The sequence below is a fragment of the Pseudophryne corroboree genome, chromosome 1 (genome assembly GCF_028390025.1).
Source record: "Pseudophryne corroboree isolate aPseCor3 chromosome 1, aPseCor3.hap2, whole genome shotgun sequence".
Classification (NCBI taxonomy): domain Eukaryota; kingdom Metazoa; phylum Chordata; class Amphibia; order Anura; family Myobatrachidae; genus Pseudophryne; species Pseudophryne corroboree.
The window spans coordinates 812,520,625-812,542,895 of NC_086444.1; the positions used below are offsets into that span (position 1 = coordinate 812,520,625).

Sequence of the window (22,271 nt, forward strand, 5' to 3'; positions counted from 1 at the left end):
TTAAGGTCGAAACGTGATTTGACCTATTCAATGCTTTTCGACTTGTCGAAAAGCACGTGGATCGGCGGAATAGCTGCCGATCCACGTGCTTGTGCCGAAAACGGTGCCAAAACCGACAGGTTTTGGCCCCCTTTTCGACCATCTCAGTCAGAAATGCCGACCCAGAGGAGGAGAGCAGCAGGGAGACGGCGGGCATACAGGGGAGATCAGCGCTACAGTTGCGCTGCAGCTGGATGTCACTCAGCCGCCCGACCTCACGGCTTGCTGGAGCCGGGTAGACACTGCTGTGAGGTCGGGCGGCTGAGTGACATCCTGCTGCAGCGCCCACTGTAGCGCTGATCTTCTCTGTATGACCGCCGGTTGCCCCCGCTGGTCTCCCTGCGGCTTGCCCACCTTCTCCTCCTCTGCGTCCCTTGAAAAAGTCGAATTAAGATGAGATTGAATAGGGGTTGTCGGATCCATTCCGACAAATACATGTCGGAATGGATCAGACTTTAATTGAATATACCCCTAAATGTCATACAGGTAAGATGAGGCCTTTCTTGCAGCCTTGTGGGATAAAAGGGTCCCCTCTTTAAAAAATCTATTTCCAAAGCTACCCATTTAAAATATATCACCCTATATCCTAGTATTGTATTCCAGCTGTCTGCATAACGTGCATCTAAATAGAGAAAAGTATTGGTCCTATTTAATTAATTAACCGGATCATGGAGTCTATTTCCTGGTATTGTTCCTAAGTCAGAACTCCTCGTGACTGAACCAGTGTCACTATTAGTGGGTCAACACTATTTGTGCCTTTCCGGTTCCTGAATTCTGGTGCCTGCCTCTGTTTCTCTTTGCTTGCACACCTGCACTGCTACTCAGCTCCAGCCACCATCCTTCATCTACCTAGCTTACGAAGAATCATACCAAGCTGAGTCCTTAGGAGAAGGTACATACAAGATTCTTCATGGACAAAGAGGACATAGGATGGACAATGAATCTATAAAGACTGAATGGTGAATATCTTTTGGAACTTAATTGAGCACTGTATACCTGTATTTGTGTACATTTAAGGTAATTTTTATAGTAGGATTTCAGAGGTCCAATTTTACAGTTGGCTGCACAAGGATTTTTTTGTGCCTTAGGACTGGTTTTATTTATTCACGTAGATAAATTCAGGTGTTGAAGTAAACACAAAACATCTGAAGTATACGGACAAAAATATTAAACAAGCAGATTGGGTTTGTCTAACTACAGATGTGTCCACGTAAGGCCCCATACACTACTGCGACTTCTCCTAAGGGAGAAGTCATATACATCTCCCTTGAACTGCCCGGTCGCTTCCCGTGCGGCAGGATCGCATATGATACATCGTATGCAGTCCTATGCAAACGATGTATTGTATATGATCCCAGCCAAGGCTGCCGGATCTGAGAAATATATAGTAATCTACAGACTCCGATCCAATGAGCACGGGACCGCGCATCATATCGAATATGCCACTTTGCATCCGATTTCTCGTCCCGATGCATCGGAATCATATGAAAAGGGCCCAAATCGCACTAGTGTATGGGCACCTTAAGTCTCCCTGCACGTTAAACAGCCCTTCTAGTCACGCAATGCTGTGGCATGACTTGGTAGCGCCGAGTGTCCTATTGTGTGACTTTTTCCATTAAAATGTGTTTTAAACGCAAAACGATGCAAATAGGACGCCCAAGCAGCTTTTGCTGATTAGAATGATATGTAACCTAGCATTTCGTATGTAGATACAGGTGCGGTCGCACACACCATATCATCTTAATCAGCAGAGTCTGCTTGTGCGTCTTTTTCGCATAGTGATGCAAGTAATATGCATTTTCTTTGCAAAAAATGCATCTAACAGAGTTGCGTGGGACTTGTCATCTCACTCCCACTGTGTGGCGTATTAGCACTAGATGTATGAGGACACATCTGTACGAGTACTAATTATTAGTGCAATGGTCTCATTAAGAAGGATATTTCTCTGACGTCCTAGTGGATGCTGGGGACTCCGTAAGGACCATGGGGAATAGCGGCTCCGCAGGAGACTGGGCACAAAAGTAAAGCTTTAGGACTACCTGGTGTGCACTGGCTCCTCCCCCTATGACCCTCCTCCAAGCCTCAGTTAGATTTTTGTGCCCGAACGAGAAGGGTGCACACTAGGTGGCTCTCCTGAGCTGCTTAGTGAAAAGTTTAGTTTTAGGTTTTTTATTTTCAGTGAGACCTGCTGGCAACAGGCTCACTGCATCGAGGGACTAAGGGGAGAAGAAGCGAACTCACCTGCGTGCAGAGTGGATTGGGCTTCTTAGGCTACTGGACACCATTAGCTCCAGAGGGATCGAACACAGGCCCAGCCATGGAGTCCGGTCCCAGAGCCGCGCCGCCGGCCCCCTTACAGAGCCAGAAGCAAGAAGAGGTCCGGAAAATCGGCGGCAGAAGACATCCTGTCTTCACCAAGGTAGCGCACAGCACTGCAGCTGTGCGCCATTGCTCCTCAGCACACTTCACACTTCGGTCACTGAGGGTGCAGGGCGCTAGGGGGGGGCGCCCTGAGCAGCAATAAAAACACCTTGGCTGGCGAAAATACATCACATATAGCCCTCAGGGCTATATGGATGAATTTTAACCCCTGCCAGAATCCATAAAAAAGCAGGAGAAAAGTCTGCGAAAAAGGGGCGGAGCCTATCTCCTCAGCACACTGGCGCCATTTTCCCTCACAGCTCCGTTGGAGGGAAGCTCCCCTGGCTCTCCCCTGCAGTCACTACACTACAGAAAGGGTTAAAAAAGAGAGGGGGGCACTAATTAGGCGCAGTATTAACAATACAGCAGCTATAAGGGGAAAAACACTTATATAAGGTTATCCCTGTATATATATGGCGCTCTGGTGTGTGCTGGCAAACTCTCCCTCTGTCTCCCCAAAGGGCTAGTGGGGTCCTGTCCTCTATCAGAGCATTCCCTGTGTGTGTGCGGTGTGTCGGTACGTTTGTGTCGACATGTATGAGGAGGAAAATGATGTGGAGGCGGAGCAAATTGCCTGTAATAGGGATGTCACCCCCTAGGGAGTCGACACCTGAGTGGGTGAACTGTTGGAAGGAATTAACAGTGTCAGCTCTTTACAAAAGACAGTGGTTGACATGAGACAGCCGGCTACTCAGCTTGTGCCTGTCCAGACGTCTCATAGGCCGTCAGGGGCTCTAAAGCGCCCGTTACCTCAGATGGCAGATACAGACGCCGACACGGATACTGACTCCAGTGTCGACGGTGAAGAGACAAATGTGACTTCCAGTAGGGCCACACGTTACATGATTGAGGCAATGAGAAATGTTTTACACATTTCTGATAATACGAGTACCACCAAAAGGGGTATTATGTTCGGTGAGGAAAAACTACCTGTAGTTTTCCTGAATCTGAGAAATTAAATGAGGTGTGTGATGAAGCGTGGGTTTCCCCCGATAAAAACTGACAATTTCTAAAAAGTTATTGGCATTATATCCTTTCCCGCCAGAGGTTAGGATGCGTTGGGAAACACCCCCTAGGGTGGATAAAGCGCTCACACGCTTGTCAAAACAAGGGCTCTACCCTCTCCTGAGATGGCCGCCCTTAAGGGTCCTGCTGATAGAAAGCAGGAGGGTATCCTAAAATGTATTTACACACATACTGGTGTTATACTGCGACCAGCAATCGCCTCAGCCTGGATGTGCAGTGCTGGGTTGGCGTGGTCGGATTCCCTGACTGAAAATATTGATACCCTAGATAGGGACAGTATATTATTGCCTATAGAGCATTTAAAAGATGCATTTCTATATATGCGTGATGCACAGCGGAATATTTGCCGACTGGCATCAAGAGTAAGTGCGTTGTCCATTTCTGCCAGAAGAGGGTTATGGACACGACAGTGGTCAGGTGATGCGGATTCCAAACGGCATATGGAAGTATTGCCTTATAAATGGGAGGAGTTATTTGGGGTCGGTCTTTCAGACCTGGTGGCCACGGCAACAGCTGGGAAATCCACGTTTTTACCCCAGGTCGCCTCTCAACATAAGAAGACGCCGTATTATCAGGCGCAGTCCTTTCGTTCCCATAAGGACAAGCGGGCAAAAGGTTCCTCATTTCTGCCCCGTGACAGAGGGAGAGGAAAAAGGCTGCAGAAATCAGCCAGTTCCCAGGAACAGAAGCCCTCTCCCGCCTCTGCCAAGCCCTCAGCATGACGCTGGGGCTTTACAAGCGGACTCAGGCACGGTGGGGGCCCGTCTCAAGAATTTCAGCGCGCAGTGGGCTCACTCGCAAGTAGACCCCTGGATCCTTCAGGTGGTATCTCAGGGGTACAAATTGGAATTCGAGACGTCTCCCCCTCGCCGTTTCCTAAAGTCGGCTTTACCGACGTCTCCCTCCGACAGGGAGGCAGTTTTAGAAGCCATTCACAAGCTGTATTCCCAGCAGGTGATAATCAAGGTACCCCTCCTGCAACAGGGAAAGGGGTATTATTCCACACTGTTGTGGTACCGAAGCCGGACGGCTCGGTGAGACCGATTTTAAATCTAAAATCTTTGAACACTTACATACAGAAGTTCAAATTCAAGATGGAGTCACTCAGAGCAGTGATTGCGAACCTGGAAGAAGGGGACTACATGGTGTCTCTGGACATCAAGGATGCTTACCTTCATGTCCCAATTTACCCTTCTCACCAAGGGTACCTCAGGTTTGTGGTACAGAACTGTCACTATCAGTTTCAGACGCTGCCGTTTGGATGGTCCACGGCACCCCGGGTCTTTACCAAGGTAATGGCCGAAATGATGATACTCCTTCGAAGGAAGGGAGTTTTAGTTATCCCTTACTTGGACGATCTCCTGATAAGGGTAAGATCCAGAGAACAGTTGGAGGTCGGTGTAGCACTATCTCAGGTAGTGTTGCGGCAGCACGGTTGGATTCTCAATATTCCAAAATCGCAGCTGGTTCCGACGACTCGTCTTCTGTTCCTAGGGATGATCCTGGACACAGTCCAGAAAAAGGTGTTTCTCCCGGAGGAGAAAGCCAGGGAGTTATCCGAGCTAGTCAGGAACCTCCTAAAACCGAGCCAAGTCTCAGTGCATCAATGCACAAGGGTTCTGGGAAAAATGGTGGCTTCCTACGAAGCAATCCCATTCGGCAGATTCCACGCAAGAACTTTCCAGTGGGACCTGCTGGACAAATGGTCCGGGTCGCATCTTCAGATGCATCAGCGGATAGCCCTGTCACCTCCTGTGGTGGTTGCAGAGTGCTCATCTTCTAGAGGGCCGCAGATTCGGCATTCAGGACTGGGTCCTGGTGACCACGGATGCCAGCCTGCGAGGCTGGGGAGCAGTCACACAGGGAAGGAATTTCCAGGGCTTATGGTCAAGCCTGGAGACATCACTTCACATAAATATCCTGAAGCTAAGGGCCATTTACAATGCTCTAAGCTTAGCAAGACCTCTGCTTCAAGGTCAGCCGGTGTTAATCCAGTCGGACAACATCACGGCAGTCACCTACGTAAACAGACAGGGTGGCACAAGAAGCAGGAGGGCAATGGCAGAAGCTGCAAGGATTCTTCGCTGGGCGGAAAATCATGTGATAGCACTGTCAGCAGTATTCATTCCGGGAGTGGACAACTGGGAAGCAGACTTCCTCAGCAGACACGACCTCCACCCGGGAGAGTGGGGACTTCACCCAGAAGTCTTCCACATGATTATAAACCGTTGGGAAAAACTCGACAGGTATTGCGCCAGGTCAAGGGACCCTCAGGCAATAGTTGTAGACGCTCTGGTAACACCGTGGGTGTACCAGTCAGTGTATGTGTTCCCTCCTCTGCCTCTCATACCCAAGGTACTGAGAATTATAATATGGAGAGGAGTAAGCACTATATTCGTGGCTCTGGATTGGCCAAGAAGGACTTGGTAACCGGAACTTCAAGAGATGCTCACGGAGGATCCGTGGCCTCTACCTCTAAGAAGGGACCTGCTCCAGCAAGGACCCTGTCTGTTCCAAGACTTACCGCTGCTGCGTTTGACGGCATGGCGGTTGAACGCCGGATCCTGAAGGAAAAAGGCATTCCGGATGAAGTCATCCCTATCCTGATCAAAGCCAGGAAGGATGTAACCGCAAAACATTATCACCGCATTTGGCGAAAATATGTTGCGTGGTGCGAGGCCAGTAAGGCCCGACGGAGGAAATTCAACTGGGTCGATTCCTACATTTCCTGCAAACAGGAGTGTCTATGGGCCTGAAATTGGGGTCCATTAAGGTTCAAATTTCGGCCCTGTCAATTTTCTTCCAAAAAGAACTAGCTTCAGTCCCTGAAGTTCAGACGTTTGTAAAAGGGGTACTGCATATACAGCCTCCTTTTGTGCCTCCAGTGGCACCTTGGGATCTCAATGTAGTTTTTGGGTTCCAAAAGTCACATTGGTTTGAACCACTTAAATCTGTGGAGTTAAAATATCTCACATGGAAAGTGGTCATGCTGTTGGCCCTGGCCTGGGCCAGGCGCGTGTCAGAATTGGCGGCTTTATCCTGTAAAAGCCCTTATCTGATTTTCCATTCGGACAGGGCGGAATTGAGGACTCGTCCTCAGTTTCTCCCTAAGGTGGTTTCAGCGTTTCACCTGAACCAACCTATTGTGGTGCCTGCGGCTACTAGGGACTTGGAGGACTCCAAGTTGCTAGATGTTGTCAGGGCTCTGAAAATATATGTTTCCAGGACGGCTGGAGTCAGAAAATCTGACTCGCTGTTTATCCTGTATGCACCCAACAAGCTGGGTGCTCCTGCTTCTAAGCAGACTATTGCTCGTTGGATTTGTAGTACAATTCAGCTTGCACATTCTGTGGCAGGCCTGCCACAGCCAAAAATCTGTAAATGCCCACTCCACAAGGAAGGTGGGCTCATCTTGGGCGGCTGCCCGAGGGGTCTCGGCTTTACAACTTTGGCGAGCAGCTACTTGGTCAGGAGCAAATACGTTTGTAAAATTCTACAAATTTGCTACCCTGGCTGAGGAGGACTTGGAGTTCTCTTATTCGGTGCTGCAGAGTCATCCGCACTCTCCCGCCCGTTTGGGAGCTTTGGTATAATCCCCATGGTCCTTATGGAGTCCCCAGCATCCACTAGGACGTCAGAGAAAATAAGAATTTACTTACCGATAATTCTATTTCTCGTAGTCCGTAGTGGATGCTGGGCGCCCATCCCAAGTGCGGATTGTCTGCAATACTTGTACATAGTTATTGTTACCAAAAATCGGGTTATTGCTGTAGTGAGCCATCTTTTCTAGAGGCTCCTCTGTTATCATGCTGTTAACTGGGTTTAGATCACAAGTTATACGGTGTGATTGGTGTGGCTGGTATGAGTCTTACCCGGGATTCAAAATCCTTCCTTATTGTGTACGCTCGTCCCGGCACAGTATCCTGAGGCTTGGAGGAGGGTCATAGGGGGAGGAGCCAGTGCACACCAGGTAGTCCTAAAGCTTTACTTTTGTGCCCAGTCTCCTGCGGAGCCGCTATTCCCCATGGTCCTTACGGAGTCCTCAGCATCCACTACGGACTACGAGAAATAGAATTATCGGTAAGTAAATTCTTATTTTATCAAACCTTCTAAATACTACAAGTGGAGGTGTTGTCCATATCAACTAATCAGATTCTAGTTATCATTTTACAAGTACTGTACATTATATTAAGGGGTCTATTCATGAAGCAGTGAAAAGTGTGGAGAAGTGAGCCAGTGGAGAAGTTGCCCATGGCAACCAATCAGAATTGAAGTCACATTTATAATTTGCATACTATACATTTGTACGGAGCAGCTGATTGGTTGCCATTGACAACTTCTCCACAGGCTCACTTCTCCACTCTTATCACTGCTTAATGAATAGACCCCTAAATGAGATCTAGAATTTCCACTTGTACGCTTGAGAAAATCTGATAAATCTCCCCCCTACAAATGTATTACAAGAATCAAAGTTTGCATGTAATTCATTTCAGAGATTGAATGAAACTAGCTAAAGGAATTTATTACTTTAGCTTGAAAAAAACAAAAACAAAAAAAAGTTATATTTTCAACCATAAATGAAACACACGATAATCACTGCACTAAAGCTTTGAAAGACATTGTGAAATCTCGGCCAGCACATGCATACAATATGTAAGTTCAAGTCAACATCCATTTTATTAGAAGACAGCTATGAATGGGCACAATTACACAACAGTGTTATTAGGTCTTGATTTATTCCAAATCCCTTTATTTTATGGTCCTGCCTGTGCTTGTTTACTTACATCTTCCTTTTCTAGCTAAAGTATAAATATAACTGAATGCATATTAGGAAAACTATTCTTGATAAAAAAATTCAGCATTTTAAAGTATAGCTGTATGATTGGTGCTTTAATGCCTTAACGTAGAGGTAGGCACAGGAGACAAATAAATTTAGGTGCTACCACCATATGACTCAAAAAATCTTTGCATAGACATGACTGCAGGCAGAATGTATATTGGGGTACTCAAGCATCCACAGAGCATGTAAACATGCTTTAATACATTCACATAGGACTAAATAACTGGTCTCACCTGTACATCATGGAAATGCTTACCTGGCATAATGGCAGCATATAAGCCAAGACAATCCCAACATGACCCTGTGTTAGAGAGGAAACAAAAGAATGACTCTTTCCCATTCTACCGTTGGCTATAAATGATTCTTATGTGACAGGAGGTTTTGGCACACCAAGTAGCACCATGTACATGGCACTCTGAGAATCTGTGCACCATTATCTATGCATCATTAAACTGAAATGTATCAAAATGTCAGTACACTTGTTTCCCAATTTTAGAATTAATTTACAATATTGATACGTACTTTTTTTTAAGGGAATCTTTTTGAATAAAAAAACCCCAAAATAATATCCAGGTGCAAAATGAAAATGAATAATAATATATTCATTAACACCACAGTCCTGATGATATCCCTGAATACTAAGTGCTGCTCCCAAGAAGTAACTGTGAATTACTTCATTGTCAAAGGTTAACTCATGATAAGTGAGCGCATAGATAGTTAAAAGTATAAAAATTTATTAATACAGTAAAATAAATATATTAAAAGATATACATAGATAATAGTTTATCAACAGACTAATCCTGGATAACATATACTGCGTGCAGAAATTTCATATTAAATTGTTGCCAAGGAATTATATCATGGCCCCTAGAAAATTGATCAGTAGACCTCAGGTAATTATATGTATGAATATGTATCCAATGAGTGCTCCACTTAAATTATTTCCTCTAAGCCTAAATCAGTCAAATAACCATATTGAGGAGTATTCCCAATTACAGCACCATGGACTCACAGTGTGTTAATCAGCATTAAAAACACAATGGGGGTAATTCCGAGTTGATCGTAGCTGTGCTAAATTTAGCACAGCTACGATCATTCACACTGACATGCGGGGGGACGCCCAGCACAGGGCTATCCCGTCCCGCATGTCAGTGCCGCGCCCTCCCCGCAGAAGTGCAAAGGCATCGCACAGCGGCGATGCCTTTGCACTTCAAGAGTAGCTCCCAACCAGCGCAGCTTTAGCGTGCTGGCCGGGAGTTACTCATCGCTCCCCGGCCCACAGCGGCTGCGTGTGATGTCACGCAGCCTCCCCCCGTTCGGTCCGGCCACGCCTGCGAATGCCTCTGCCTGTCAATCAGGCAGAGGCGATCGCAGCCCTGCAATGGCCTTCAGCCGTCTGGCATGCGCCAGCGCAGTAGAGACCCGTTCGCTCAGCTGCGAAAAACAGCAGCGAGCGAACGGGTAGGAATGACCCCCAATATTCCATGCAACATTACTTCTAAGCTTTTACAGATCAGGATTAATAAGCATTGTCAAACACAGCAGCACCTTGCTCATTCTTCCCCCTCCGGAGACTTTCTCTGCACAGCTAGCATCAGGCATACATCTCTTAGCTGTGATGGTTCTAAAGACCCACATACACAGTACAATATAGCTGCCGATATGACGCATTGGAACGATACAACTGTGATATCATTCCGTGTGTACGGATGATCTTGTTATTGCGCGCTCCTGTGGGGTCGTACATCGCTTCGCCTGATCTTTCTGCACGTTCAAAAGATCCAGCGATGCGGGTAACGACCCCATGCAGCGCTATACTTGTGTGTTGTGGGGGTGGAGCGTCAGAATAGAGGGCACCGGATCGCCACGTGTGTAGTAAACGGCCCATATGTTGGCACTCGGACTGGCGTTAGCATTGTTGGTACACATAGAACTGTGTGTGAACACCTTTACCGCTGTCCAAGCTCCGGCAACTGCAGGCACTAAAGAGGCTCCAAACGTTGTGGCAACAATATCTGGTTTCCAGGACAGTCCCGCTAAAAGATCCCTGACATGTTTCTCCGCCGCATTTAGAGCCTAATTCAAGGTTGATTGCAAAACAACATTTTACTCTAATGGGCAAAACCATGTGCACTGCAGGTGGGGCAGATATAACATGTGCAGAGAGAGTTAGATTTGGGTGTGTTGTTTTGTTTCTGTGCAGGGTAAATACTGACTGCTTTATTTTTACACTGCAATTTAGATTTCAGTTTGAACTAGAGATGAGCGGGTTCGGATTTAGGCCCTCAGTCCGAGTTGTTCGCTCGCTAGCTGCTTTTAGCAGCATTGCATACGCTAAGCCGCCGCCCTCTGGGAGTGTATCTTAGCATAGCAGAATTGCGAACGAAAGATTAGCAGAATTGCGAATAGAAATTTCTTAGCAGTTTCTGAGTAGCTCCAGACTTACTCCTACATTGCGATCAGTTCAGTCAGTTTCGTTCCTGGTTTGACGTCACAAACACATCCAGTGTTCGCCCAGACACTCCCCCGTTTCTTCAGACACTCCCGCATTTTTCCCAGAAACGCCAGCGTTTTTTCGCACACTCCCAGAAAACGACCAGTTTCCGCCCAGAAACACCCACTTCCTGTCAATCACACTACGATCACCAGAACGATGAAAAAGCTTTGTTATGCCGTGAGTAAAATACCTAACTTTTGTGTAAAATAACTAAGCGTATGCGCTCTGCGAACCTTGCGCATGCGCAGTAAGCGACTAATCGCAGTATAGCGAAAATCGGCAACGAGCGAACAACTCGGAATGACCCCCTTACTCGGTTCTTTACGCCAGAATTATCGCCATTTTTTATTTTCTGAATTTTTCTTATTGGTTAACAAAAACACGTGACATCCGATAGCCAATAAGGAGATTAGGGTAAATCTGAGTAAAACCGAACCCGCTGAACTCTAGTTTGAATCCACTCCACCCAAATCTAAATCTCTCTGCACATGTTATATCTGGCCCACCTGCAGTGCACATTGTTTTGCCCATTAGAGGAAAATGTTGTTTTACAATCAACCTTGAATTAGGCCCTTAATGGTGGTTTCATTAGAGGGAACTAATTCCTTGGAACCATGATATAATCCATTAGTAACAATTTAATATGAAAACGAGATTTATGGTAAGAATTTACCGTTGTTAAATCTCTTTCTGCGAGGTACACTGGGCTCCACATCTGGGCTAACATCGAGGTGTAGAGTAGGATCTTGATCCGAGGCACCAAAAGGTTCAAAGCTTTGACTGTTCCCAAGATGCACAGCGCCTCCTCCTCTATAACCCCGCCTCCGTGCACAGGAGCTCAGTTTCGTTAACCAGTCCAATGCAGTAGCAGGTACCAGAGACGACAATCGTTAGTAACCACATACACCACACACTCACTACAGGAGAGGGTGTCAGCGGCTTATGCCATACCAACCCAAAGAAGCCAAATGAGTCAGGGTGGGCGCCTTGTGGAGCCCAGTGTACCTTGCAGAAAGAGATTTAAGAACGGTAAGTTCTTACCATAAATCTCGTTTTCTGCTGCGGGGTACACTGGGCTCCACAAGGATTAACATCGGGGATGGCCTAAAGCAGTTCCTTATGGGAGGGGAAACACTGTAGCGGGCACAAGAACCCGACGTCCAAAGGAAGCATCCTGGGAGGCGGAAATATCGAAGGAATAGAACCTTATGAACTTGTTCACTGAGGACCATCTAGCCGCCTTGCACAATTGTTCAAGGGTCGCACCATGGCGGGCCGCCCAAGAAGGTCCAACAAACCGAGTAGAATGGGCTTTAATGGTAGCAGGAGCTGGAAGGCCATCCTGTACATATGCATGTGCAATTACCATTCTAATCCATCTGGCCAAGGTCTGCTTGTTAGCAGGCCAGCCACGTTTGTGAAATCCAAACAGTACAAAGAGAGAACGAGACTTCCTAATGGAGGCAGTTCTCTACACATAGATACGGAGAACCCGTACCACATCCACAGACTGCTCTTTGGAAGACAACTCAGGAGAACTAAAGGCCGGAACCACAATCTCCTGATTAAGGTAGAATGAAGATACCACCTTGGGTAAATAACCCGGACGCGTTCTAAGAACCGCCCGGTCACGGTGAAAAATCAGATAGGGGGACTTACAGGATAAGGCACCCAAGTCCGAGACCCTTCTAGCTGACACGATAGCCAGCAAAAACAAAACCTTAAGGGAAAGCCACTTAAGGTCTGCAGACGCAAGAGGTTCAAACGGAGACTCTTGCAAGGCCTCCAGAACCACCGACAGATCCCAAGGGGCCATGGGTAGTACATAAGGAGGCTGAATCCACAACACACCCTGAGTGAAAGTATGAACATCCGGTAGGGTAGCAATCTTTCTCTGAAACCAAACCGACAAGGCAGAAATGTAATCCTTGGGGGAGGCCAGACGAAGGCCTATTCCAGGCCCTGTTGTAGGAAGGAAGGCCAACAGTTTGACCGTACTAAACTTGAAAACGACATGATTATGAGATGCGCACCAAGTAAAGTACGAATTCCAGACCCTATGGTAAATCCGAGCAGAAGGCCTTCAACATAGTTTGAATGACCGCCTCAGAAAAACCCTTGGCCCTCAAGACGGAAGCATCAAGAGCCACGCCGTCAAAGCCAGACGGGCCAAGTCCTGGTAAACAGAAGGGCCCTGAAAGAGGAGGTCTGGTCGTTGTGGAAGTAGAAGGGGACGATCTACCGAGAGGCCCTGTAGATCGGAGAACCAGTGCCGCCTGGGCCACACTGGAGCGATCAGAAGTAGGATTCCTCCTTCTTGCTTGAACTTCCTTATTACTCTGGGCAGGAGTGACACCGGAGGGAACACGTACGGCAGCTGAAAGTTCTATGGAATTGCCAGAGCATCCACGAACGCTGCTTGAGGATCCCTTGTCCTTGCTCCGAAGACCGGAACTTTGTGATTGTGTCGAGACACCATCAGGTCCACATCTGGAAGGCCCCACTTGTCCACGAGAAGTTGAAACACTTCTGGATGGAGGCTCCACTCTCCAGCGTTTACGTCCTGACGACTGAGAAAGTCCGCTTCCCAGTTTAGGACCCGCGGAATGAACACTGCGGATATGGCCGGCAGATGGCGTTCTGCCCACTGAAGAATTCGTGATACTTCCCTCATTGCCATGCGGCTTCGAGTGCCGCCTTGATGATTGATGTAAGCCACTCTGGTGGCGTTGTTCGATTGTACTTGAACAGGTCTGTTCTGTATCAAATGCTGGGCCAGGTTCAGTGCATTGAACACCGTCTGCAGTTCCAGAATGTTTATTAGGAGTAGAGACTCCTCCTCTGTCCACCGACCCTGAAGGGAGTGTTGTTCCAACACCATGCCCCAACCTCTCAGACTGGCATCCGTCGCCAGCAGGACCCAGTTGGATATCCAGAAGGGACGACCTCTGCTCAATCGATGGTCCTGAAGCCACCAGCTCAGTGACAGGCGGACCTCCGGAGACAAGGAGATCATTTGAGATCTGATCCGGTGAGGCAGGCCATCCCACTTGGTAACAATTAACTTCTGCAGAGGGCGAGACTGGAATTGGGCATACTCCACCATGTCGAAAGCCGACACCATGAGACCTAGCACCTGCATTGCCGAATGTATCGACACTTGCGGACGAGATAGGAAGCATCGAATCCTGTCCTGAAGCTTCAGGACTTTCTCCTGAGACAAGAACAACTGCTGGTTGTGAGTGTCCAATAACGCTTCCAGGTGCACCATGCTCCGAGCAGGAACCAGGGAAGATTCCTTCCAGTTGACTAGCCACCCGTGGGCTTTCATGAACTGGACAGTCAGAGCTAGATGACGCAGGAGAATTTCTGGGGAATTTGCCAGGATCAACAAATCGTCCAGGTACGGCAGGATCCTGACCCCTTGACGGCGGAGTACAGCAGTCATTACCGCCATTACTTTGGTGAAAACTCGCGGAGCTGTTGTCAAACCAAAAGGTAACACCCGAAATTGGTAATGAAGGTTGCCCACCGCAAACCTCAGGTACTGCTGATGTGAAATTGCAATAGGAATATGCAGGTAGGCATCCTATATGTCCAGGGAGACCATATAGTCCCCAGGCTCCAAGGCCAGAACAATAGAGCGTAGAGTTTCCATACGAAACTTGGAGACCCTCACATACTTGTTCAAGGACTTGAGATTGAGAATGGGCCGCGAGGACCCGTTCGGTTTTGGGACTAGAAACAGCAGTGAATAGTACCCCTTGCCTCTCTGAGCCAGAGGCACCTGCACTACCACTCCTGTGGTCATGAGGGATTGTACTACTAAATGAAGAGTGTTTGCCTTCACCGGGTCCAAAGGGACGTCTGTCAGGCAAAATCGATGAGGGGGACGTTTCTTGAAGGATGCGGCGTAACCTCGAGTGACGACTTCCCTTACCCAGGCATCTGAAGTGGTCTTCAACTATTCCTGGGCAAAACCTAGAAGCCGGCCCCCTACCCTGGAATCCCCCCGGGAGAGGCCCGCCCCGTCATGCGGCAGGCTTGTGAGTTTTGGAAGCAGGCTGACGGGCAGCCCAGGCCCGCTTTGGCCTGGGCTTGGCAGGTTTTGGAAGTACGAGCTTGTTTTGGGTACGCCTGACCTTTCGCTTTCCTGGAGGGTGAAAGGGCAGAGAGAAAGTACTTTTAGCCTTCGGTGCAGAAGGAGGCGTACTTGGTAGGCAAGCGGTTTTAGAAGAAGCCAGGTCAGCCACAATCTTATTGAGGTCTTCTTCAAAAAGAATGTCTCCCTTAAAAGAAAGCACCTCCAGGGTTTTCTTAGAATTCATATCCACTGACCAGGATCTCAACCAACGGATACATCGAGCCAAGATGGACATAGTGGCAGCCATGGCCGCCAGCACCCCGGCATCGGAAGCCGCCTCCTTAAGGTAAAGAGAAGCCGTGGCCATATATGAGAGACATTGTCTAGCATGATCAAAAGCGTAGGAAGGTGGCTCCGCCTCCAGCTCCTGAGCCCATGCTTTAACAGCTTCAGCAGCCCATGTCACTGCAATGGGTGGTCTATTCACAACCCTCCACATGTTTATCCGTCGGTTCCTTCAGAGAGGTGACGGAAATCACTGGCAGAACTGAGGAAACTACCATGCGTGCAACATGAGAATCTACAGGCGGAGGAGTTTCCCAATTTTTACATAGCTCCGGAGAGAGGATAGCAAGCCAACAGTCTCTTATGCTGTGTGAATTTTGTTCCCGGATTTTCCCAGGATTCCTGACGTATGTCAGCCAGGTGTTGAGAATGAGGTAAAACTTGTTTAACCACCTTCTTACGTTTAAATCTGTCCGGATTTTTAGAGACAGCCGCAATCAAATCAGGGACATCCACCAGTGACTTCCCTTCCCCATCAGAAGCATCAGAGTCAGTGTCTGTGGGGTCAGTATATGCACCATCCTCCTCCGAGGATGTGTCCGGAACAGCGGTGGATTGTGAGGAAGTAGCGGCCCGTTTAGAAGACGTCTTAGTCTTAGGTGGGCGAGAGTGAGACTTCTTTTAGTCAGCGATCGGTTCTAGTGCTGTAACTGAGATGAAATTTGATCTGCCCATGGTGGATTGACTGCAGGGACCATAAACTGCTGCACTGGCATAGGAGGTCCCACAGGGGGCGTAAGTTTTGTTACCAGCGTATTTAATAAAGTGGAGAAGGTAGCCCAAGGTGGGCCCCCGGTGCTACAGACCCACTGGGAGGTAAGGAACCCCCAGAACCTGAACTCTCTGCTGCCATGTTTTCTTCAAAAGTGTCTGCAGCATCACCTCCACGCAATGTGGGAGAAGACCCAGTTTTGTGGATGTCTGACTGACATCGAACACTGCTGAAGACCTTGAAGTCTTCAATTATTATTTTTTCTTCTGAAAAATTGCTTTTCTTAGGGCTGCAGGAGCAGACCCCCTGTGTTATGCCTGCTTACTGCATGGCACCAACTTACAAACTGAGCTACTGTGCACGGCGGCGGGATTATAGAGGAGGCGGCACTGTGCATCTTGGGAACAGTCAAAGCTTTGAGCCTGTTGGTGCCTCGGATCATGATCCTACTTTACACCCCGATGTTAATCCTTGTGGAGCCCAGTGTACCCCGCAGCAGAAATTTGTTTATTTAGTCTGCTGATGAACTATTGTCCATGTGTATTTTTTAATGTATTTATTGTAATGTACCTGTAATAATACCTTTGATACATTTAACTATTCATGCACTCTCTTATCAAGGGTTAACCTTTTAATGACTTTTTGAATTTAATTCTGCTGAATCTAGCTAGAAATTGTGTTTTCTTTAGAACAATAACATTTAAAGGCCCATACACATAGATATTTTACATAGATATGAGCGATAACAACGGTTGTGAATGTTCAGATAGTTCTAATGTGTACACAGCAAACAATGGGGGTCATTCCGAGTTGTTCGCTCATTATTTTTTTCTCGCAACGGAGCGATTAGTCGCTAATGCGCATGCGCAATGTCCACAGTGCGACTGCGCCAAGTAAATTTGCTATGCAGTTATGTATTTTACTCACGGCATTACAAGGTTTTTTCTTCGTTCTGGTGATCGTAATGTGATTGATAGAAAGTGGGTGTTTCTGGGCGGAAACAGGCCATTTTATGGGTGTGTGCGAAAAAACGCTACCGTTTCTGGGAAAAACGCGGGAGTGGCTGGAGAAACGGAGGAGTGTCTGGGCGAACGCTGGGTGTGTTTGTGACGTCAAACCAGGAACGAAACTGACTGAACTGATCGCAGATGCCGAGTAAGTGTGGAGCTACTCAGAAACTGCTAAGAAGTGTCTATTCGCAATTTTGCTAATCTTTCGTTCGCAATTTTGATAAGCTAAGATTCACTCCCAGTAGGCGGCGGCTTAGCGTGTGCAAAGCTGCTAAAAGCAGCTTGCGAGCGAACAACTCGGAATGAGGGCCAATGAACGATGTGTGCACCTATGGTCATTTGAAGCAGTTTGTCAGTTGTCCATGCATGCAGCTCAATCCCCTCAATCCCAGCACAGCAGATCGTTCTTCATTCTGATTGTTTGTAGAATCGCTCAATGTGTACACTCAATATCGTTTGTCAGGGAGTTCAAGGGAAATTGCTCATCTTCCACATAGTTCACCTTTCACATCTTTCAAGTCTTCTAGTGTGTATGGGCATTTAGTCTGGCAGATTTAGTAATGTAGTACTCTCACATTAACCTTTTAGCTTGATTTCATTATGCTATATCTTTAAATACCCAGAGGCAGATATAGGGATCAGGTCACTCCTAGCCATAGTATGATTCCACCTCCTATACCCTTCAAACAGACACACACGTAACCGACGGCTCTGTGCTCTTTATGTTGGGGCCAGCCAGAAAGCCTCTTGAAAGATGAAGCAGCCCAACCTCACCCACACACCTCCCGTGCCCCAATTCACAGCCTGCTACCCCAAAATGGCTGCAAAATGCAAGAATCATGAGTTGTAATGACAAGAAAATCCCAAACCCAGTAATAACCCAGCTCCCAGAGCCCCATTAGGCCAGCGGCCAACTGTGGCTCTGATTTAGGGGGTCTGCTGTTCCGCCCCCTAGCAACAAGTGGTCCCAAGTGCCATGTGCCAAGTGGGAAATCCAGCAACGGAGAATACCTGTCCTTTTCCACGATTTAAATTCCTTATTTTGCATCTGTTGAGATGATTACTTTATAGTAAAATGCTATATTGTTTCTATGCTCCCTCACTCATTAATGCACCCCTCACTCATAGGTTAACTAGTATTGATTACCTAAGTTATCCCTGTAACACCCTAAAAAATATGGGGTCCATGGGTAGATACTCTATAAGCATGTGGTTTTACGGTTTGCCATTTATCTTTACTATGTTTGTCATGTTATTAAACAAACATAAAGCCCTTAAATTGAGCTGTATTGGATGACAAAACTACTGTTCATCCTTCAACTCCTGAATGCCTAAATTAGTGGGGTTAAAGCAGCCTGTCATCAAAATCCTCAGTGTCATAAGAAGGGTGCTAGTAAGTGAGGGTACTGCTGCACGTGTCCTGATATAGGGGAATTAAAACAAGAAGATAGCTGAAGAGCCAGACAGAGGAAGCTTACAGAGCTCCAGCTTTAGACCCTGGTAGAGCGCATGCAATGAGACATAGCTATAAATGATATAATATGGTGTGTCAGGGTTACAGTATGTCTGACAGGACCAGTGGTGGGACAGCTCCAATACCAGGGGTGTGGCTGCAATACAGGTCCACCATCCCAAAGCACACCACTATGCTCTATGATTGAGTTTCAGTGCATTGGCACCAATAGATTGATGTGGTTAATTCAAATAAAATTAATTTATTAATTAGTAATAACCAGCTTTAAATTAATGTAGACCTTAGTAAAACTAAGGAAAAATAACATAAAAAATAGGATTTTAATACCTACCGGTAAATCCTTTTTATTGCAGACCATAAGGAATACTGGGGGAAACTAGTACGATGGGGTATAGATGGGGTCCAAAGGAGCCAGTGCACTTTACATTTCTTCAACTGGGTGTGCTGGCTCCTCCCCTCTATGCCCCCTCCCACAGGCAGTTATAGGTAAGAACATGCCCTAAGAGGAGAAAGGACATATATGAGAGAAGGAACATGATAACAGAAAAGGTGGTGAGATTCAGACACCACAAGTTCACTAAAGTGTTCTTCCCCAACCAAGTAGCAGCTCGGCATAGTTGCAAGGCTGAGACTCCACAGGCAGCCGCCCAGGAAGAGCCCACTGATCTTGTAGAGTGGACCTTTAGAGACTTAGGAACAGGTAAGGCTGCCAACACATAGGCCTGTTGGATAGTAAGCCTAATCCAACTAGCAATGAACTGCTTTGAAGCAGGGCAACCCTTTTTCTGCGCATCATAGAGTACGAACAAGGAATCCGTTTTTCTGACCCGAGCCATGCGCTTGACATAGATCTTCAAGGCACGCACTGCATCTAATGCCTCCGGAAGAGCAGAAGCGTCAGAACTGGATGGAAGCACAATAGGTTGATTCAGATGAAACGCGGAGACAACCTTCGGCAGGAACTGCTGTCTAGTCCGGAGCTCCGCTCTGTCCTCGTAAAAGACCAAGTACGGACTTTTACATGATTAGGGACCCAATTCTGAGACACGTCGAGTGGAAGCCAGGGCCAGTAACATCACTATCTTCCACGTGAGGTACTTATCTTCTACCATCATCAGAGGTTCAAACCAGGAGGACTGTAGAAATGTCAACACTACATCCAAATCCCAGGGTGCTGTAGGCGGCACAAACGGTGGTTGAATGTGGAGTATCCCTTGCAAGAAGGTATGAACTTCTGGCAACACTGCCAATATCTTCTGGAAGAAAATGGAGAGGGCTGAAATCTGGACCTTAATGGAACCCAGACGTAAGACCTTACCTACACCCGCCTGCAGGAAACGTAAGAAGCGTTTCAAGTGAAACTCTGCATGTGTGGTCCTCGCACCAAGAGACATATCTCCTTCAGATATGATAGTGTTTTGACGTCACAGGTTTCCTGGCCTGAACCATGGTAGAAATAACCTTCCTGGAAAGGCCCTTGTGAGCTAGGATGCTCCGCTCAACCTCCATGCCGTCAAACGAAGTCGCCGTAAGTCCGGGTAGATGAATGGTCCTTGTTGAGGAAGATCTCTTCTCAGTGGTAAAGGCCAAGGGTCTTCGACAGACATGTCCAGAAGATCCGCGTACCATGCTCTCCGAGGCCAATCCAGAGCAATTAGAATTGCCTGGACACCCTGATTCCTGATTCGCTTTAGCACTCTTGGGAGCAATGGAATCGGAGGAAACAGGTAGACTAGCCGGTACAGCCAAGGCGACGCCAGTGCGTCTACTGCCCTCGCCTAAGGGTCCCTGGTCCGTGAGCAATACCAGGGAAGTTTCTTGTTGAGCTGAGAAGCCATCATGTCTATTTGTGGGCAACCCCACTGGTCAATGATCTGCTGGAATACCAGATGGTGGAGCACCCACTCCCCCGGGTGGAGATCGTGACGACTCAGGAAGTCCACCTCCCAGTTGTTCACACCCAGAATGAAGATTGCTGACATTGCTCTTTCATTTCTTTCTGCCCAGAGGAGTATTCTTGACACCTGTCGCATGCAGGCTCTGCTTTTTGTCCTTCCTTATCGATTTATACACGCCACAGCCGTGGCGTTGTCCAACTGTACCTGGATCGCGTGATCTGAGAGCAGAGGAGAGGCCTGAAGCAGAGCATTGTAGATCGCCCGAAGTTCCAGAATATTGATTGGAAGGAGGGCTTCATGGGCTGACCACCTGCCCTGGAACTGCACCCCCTGGGTGACAGCTCCCCATCCCCGTAGACTTGCATCCATCGTAAGGAGGGTCCAATCTTGAATCCCGAAACGTCAGCCTACCAGGAGACTGGAGCAATGTAACCACCACAGGAGGGAAATCCTGGCCTGAGGTGACAGCCGAATCATCCAGTGCATCTGCAGATGCGATCCGTATCACTTGGTCAGAAGATCCAACTAAAACGGTCTGGCATGGAACCTCCCATACTGGATCACATCATATGAGGCTACAATCTTGCCCAACAACCTTATACAAAGATGGATGGACACTCGAGTAGGTCGTAGCACCATGCGGACCATCTCCTGATGTGTTTTCGTTTTGTCCTCTAGTAGAAACTCCAGATAAGGGACCACACTGACCCGGAGTAGGAACATCATCTCAACCATCACCTTTGTGAATACCTTCGGGGCTGTGGACAGGCCGAAGGATAGTGCCTGGAATTGGAAGTGATTGTCCAGTAGGGCAAACTGCAGGTACGCCTGATGAGGCGGCCAAATCGGAATGTGGAGATAGGCTACTTGATACCCAAGGAGACCATAAATTCTTGTTCTTCCAGGCCCACAATCACTGCTCGCAGGGATTCCATCTTGAACACCTTGAAGTAAGGATTCAAAATGGGTCTGACCGAACCATCCGGTTTCGGCACCACAAACCCCTTGCCACGTTGCGGAATGGTCAAGAACAACGACGCGGGACTGAACCAACTTTCGGATTGCCTGTTGCAACGTAACTTGCATATCCTCCAAAGCTAGTAAGCTTGAATTGTAAAATCGTTGAGGGGGAGTACTGTTGAACTCCAGCCTGTAGCCCTGAGAAACAAAATCTCTGATCCAGGCATCCTGGCAGGAAGCCTCCCAGACGCGGCTGAAGTGACGCAGTCGAGCTCCAACTTCGAGATCCCCTCGGGGTGGGTGGGCACCATCATGCTGAGGCCTTAGTGGAAGCAGAACCGGTGGACTGTTCCTGAGAACTGGTGCTTGCCGGTTTTCTGGACTTACCTCTGGTGCCTCTAGCCGCATTGGAGGCACCTCTGGCCTAAGATCAAAACCTGTGAGACCAAAAGGAATGGACAGACGGCCCCGGATAGGAGCGTCTCGCTGGCGGGGCCCCAGAGGAGAGAAACGTGGATTTCCCAGCTGTAACTTTGGAAATCCAGGAATCCAATTCGACCCCAAAAATAAGATTTTACTCACCGGTAAATCTATTTCTCGTAGTCCGTAGTGGATGCTGGGGACTCCGTAAGGACCATGGGGAATAGACGGGTTCCGCAGGAGACTGGGCACTCTAAAAGAAAGATTAGGTACTATCTGGTGTGCACTGGCTCCTCCCTCTATGCCCCTCCTCCAGACCTCAGTTAGGATACTGTGCCCGGAAGAGCTGACACAATAAGGAAGGATTTTGAATCCCGGGTAAGACTCATACCAGCCACACCAATCACACTGTAAAACTCGTGATACTATACCCAGTTTACAGTATGAAATATAACTGAGCCTCTCAACAGATGGCTCAACAATAACCCTTTAGTTAGGCAATAACTATATACAAGTATTGCAGACAATCCGCACTTGGGATGGGC

At 47.7% G+C, this 22,271-nt stretch overlaps 1 protein-coding gene across 7 annotated transcripts in view; it reads right to left on the reverse strand.

Moving 5' to 3' along the window:
• GSTCD (glutathione S-transferase C-terminal domain containing) overlaps positions 1-22,271 on the reverse strand; it is a 480,201-nt gene that overhangs the window by 83,959 nt on the left and 373,971 nt on the right. For all 7 annotated transcript variants that reach the window (XM_063919297.1, XM_063919322.1, XM_063919316.1 and 4 more), the window contains one exon: positions 8,583-8,627. In XM_063919297.1, the coding sequence (XP_063775367.1) occupies positions 8,583-8,627 (45 nt within the window). The remainder of the gene's footprint in view (positions 1-8,582; positions 8,628-22,271) is intronic.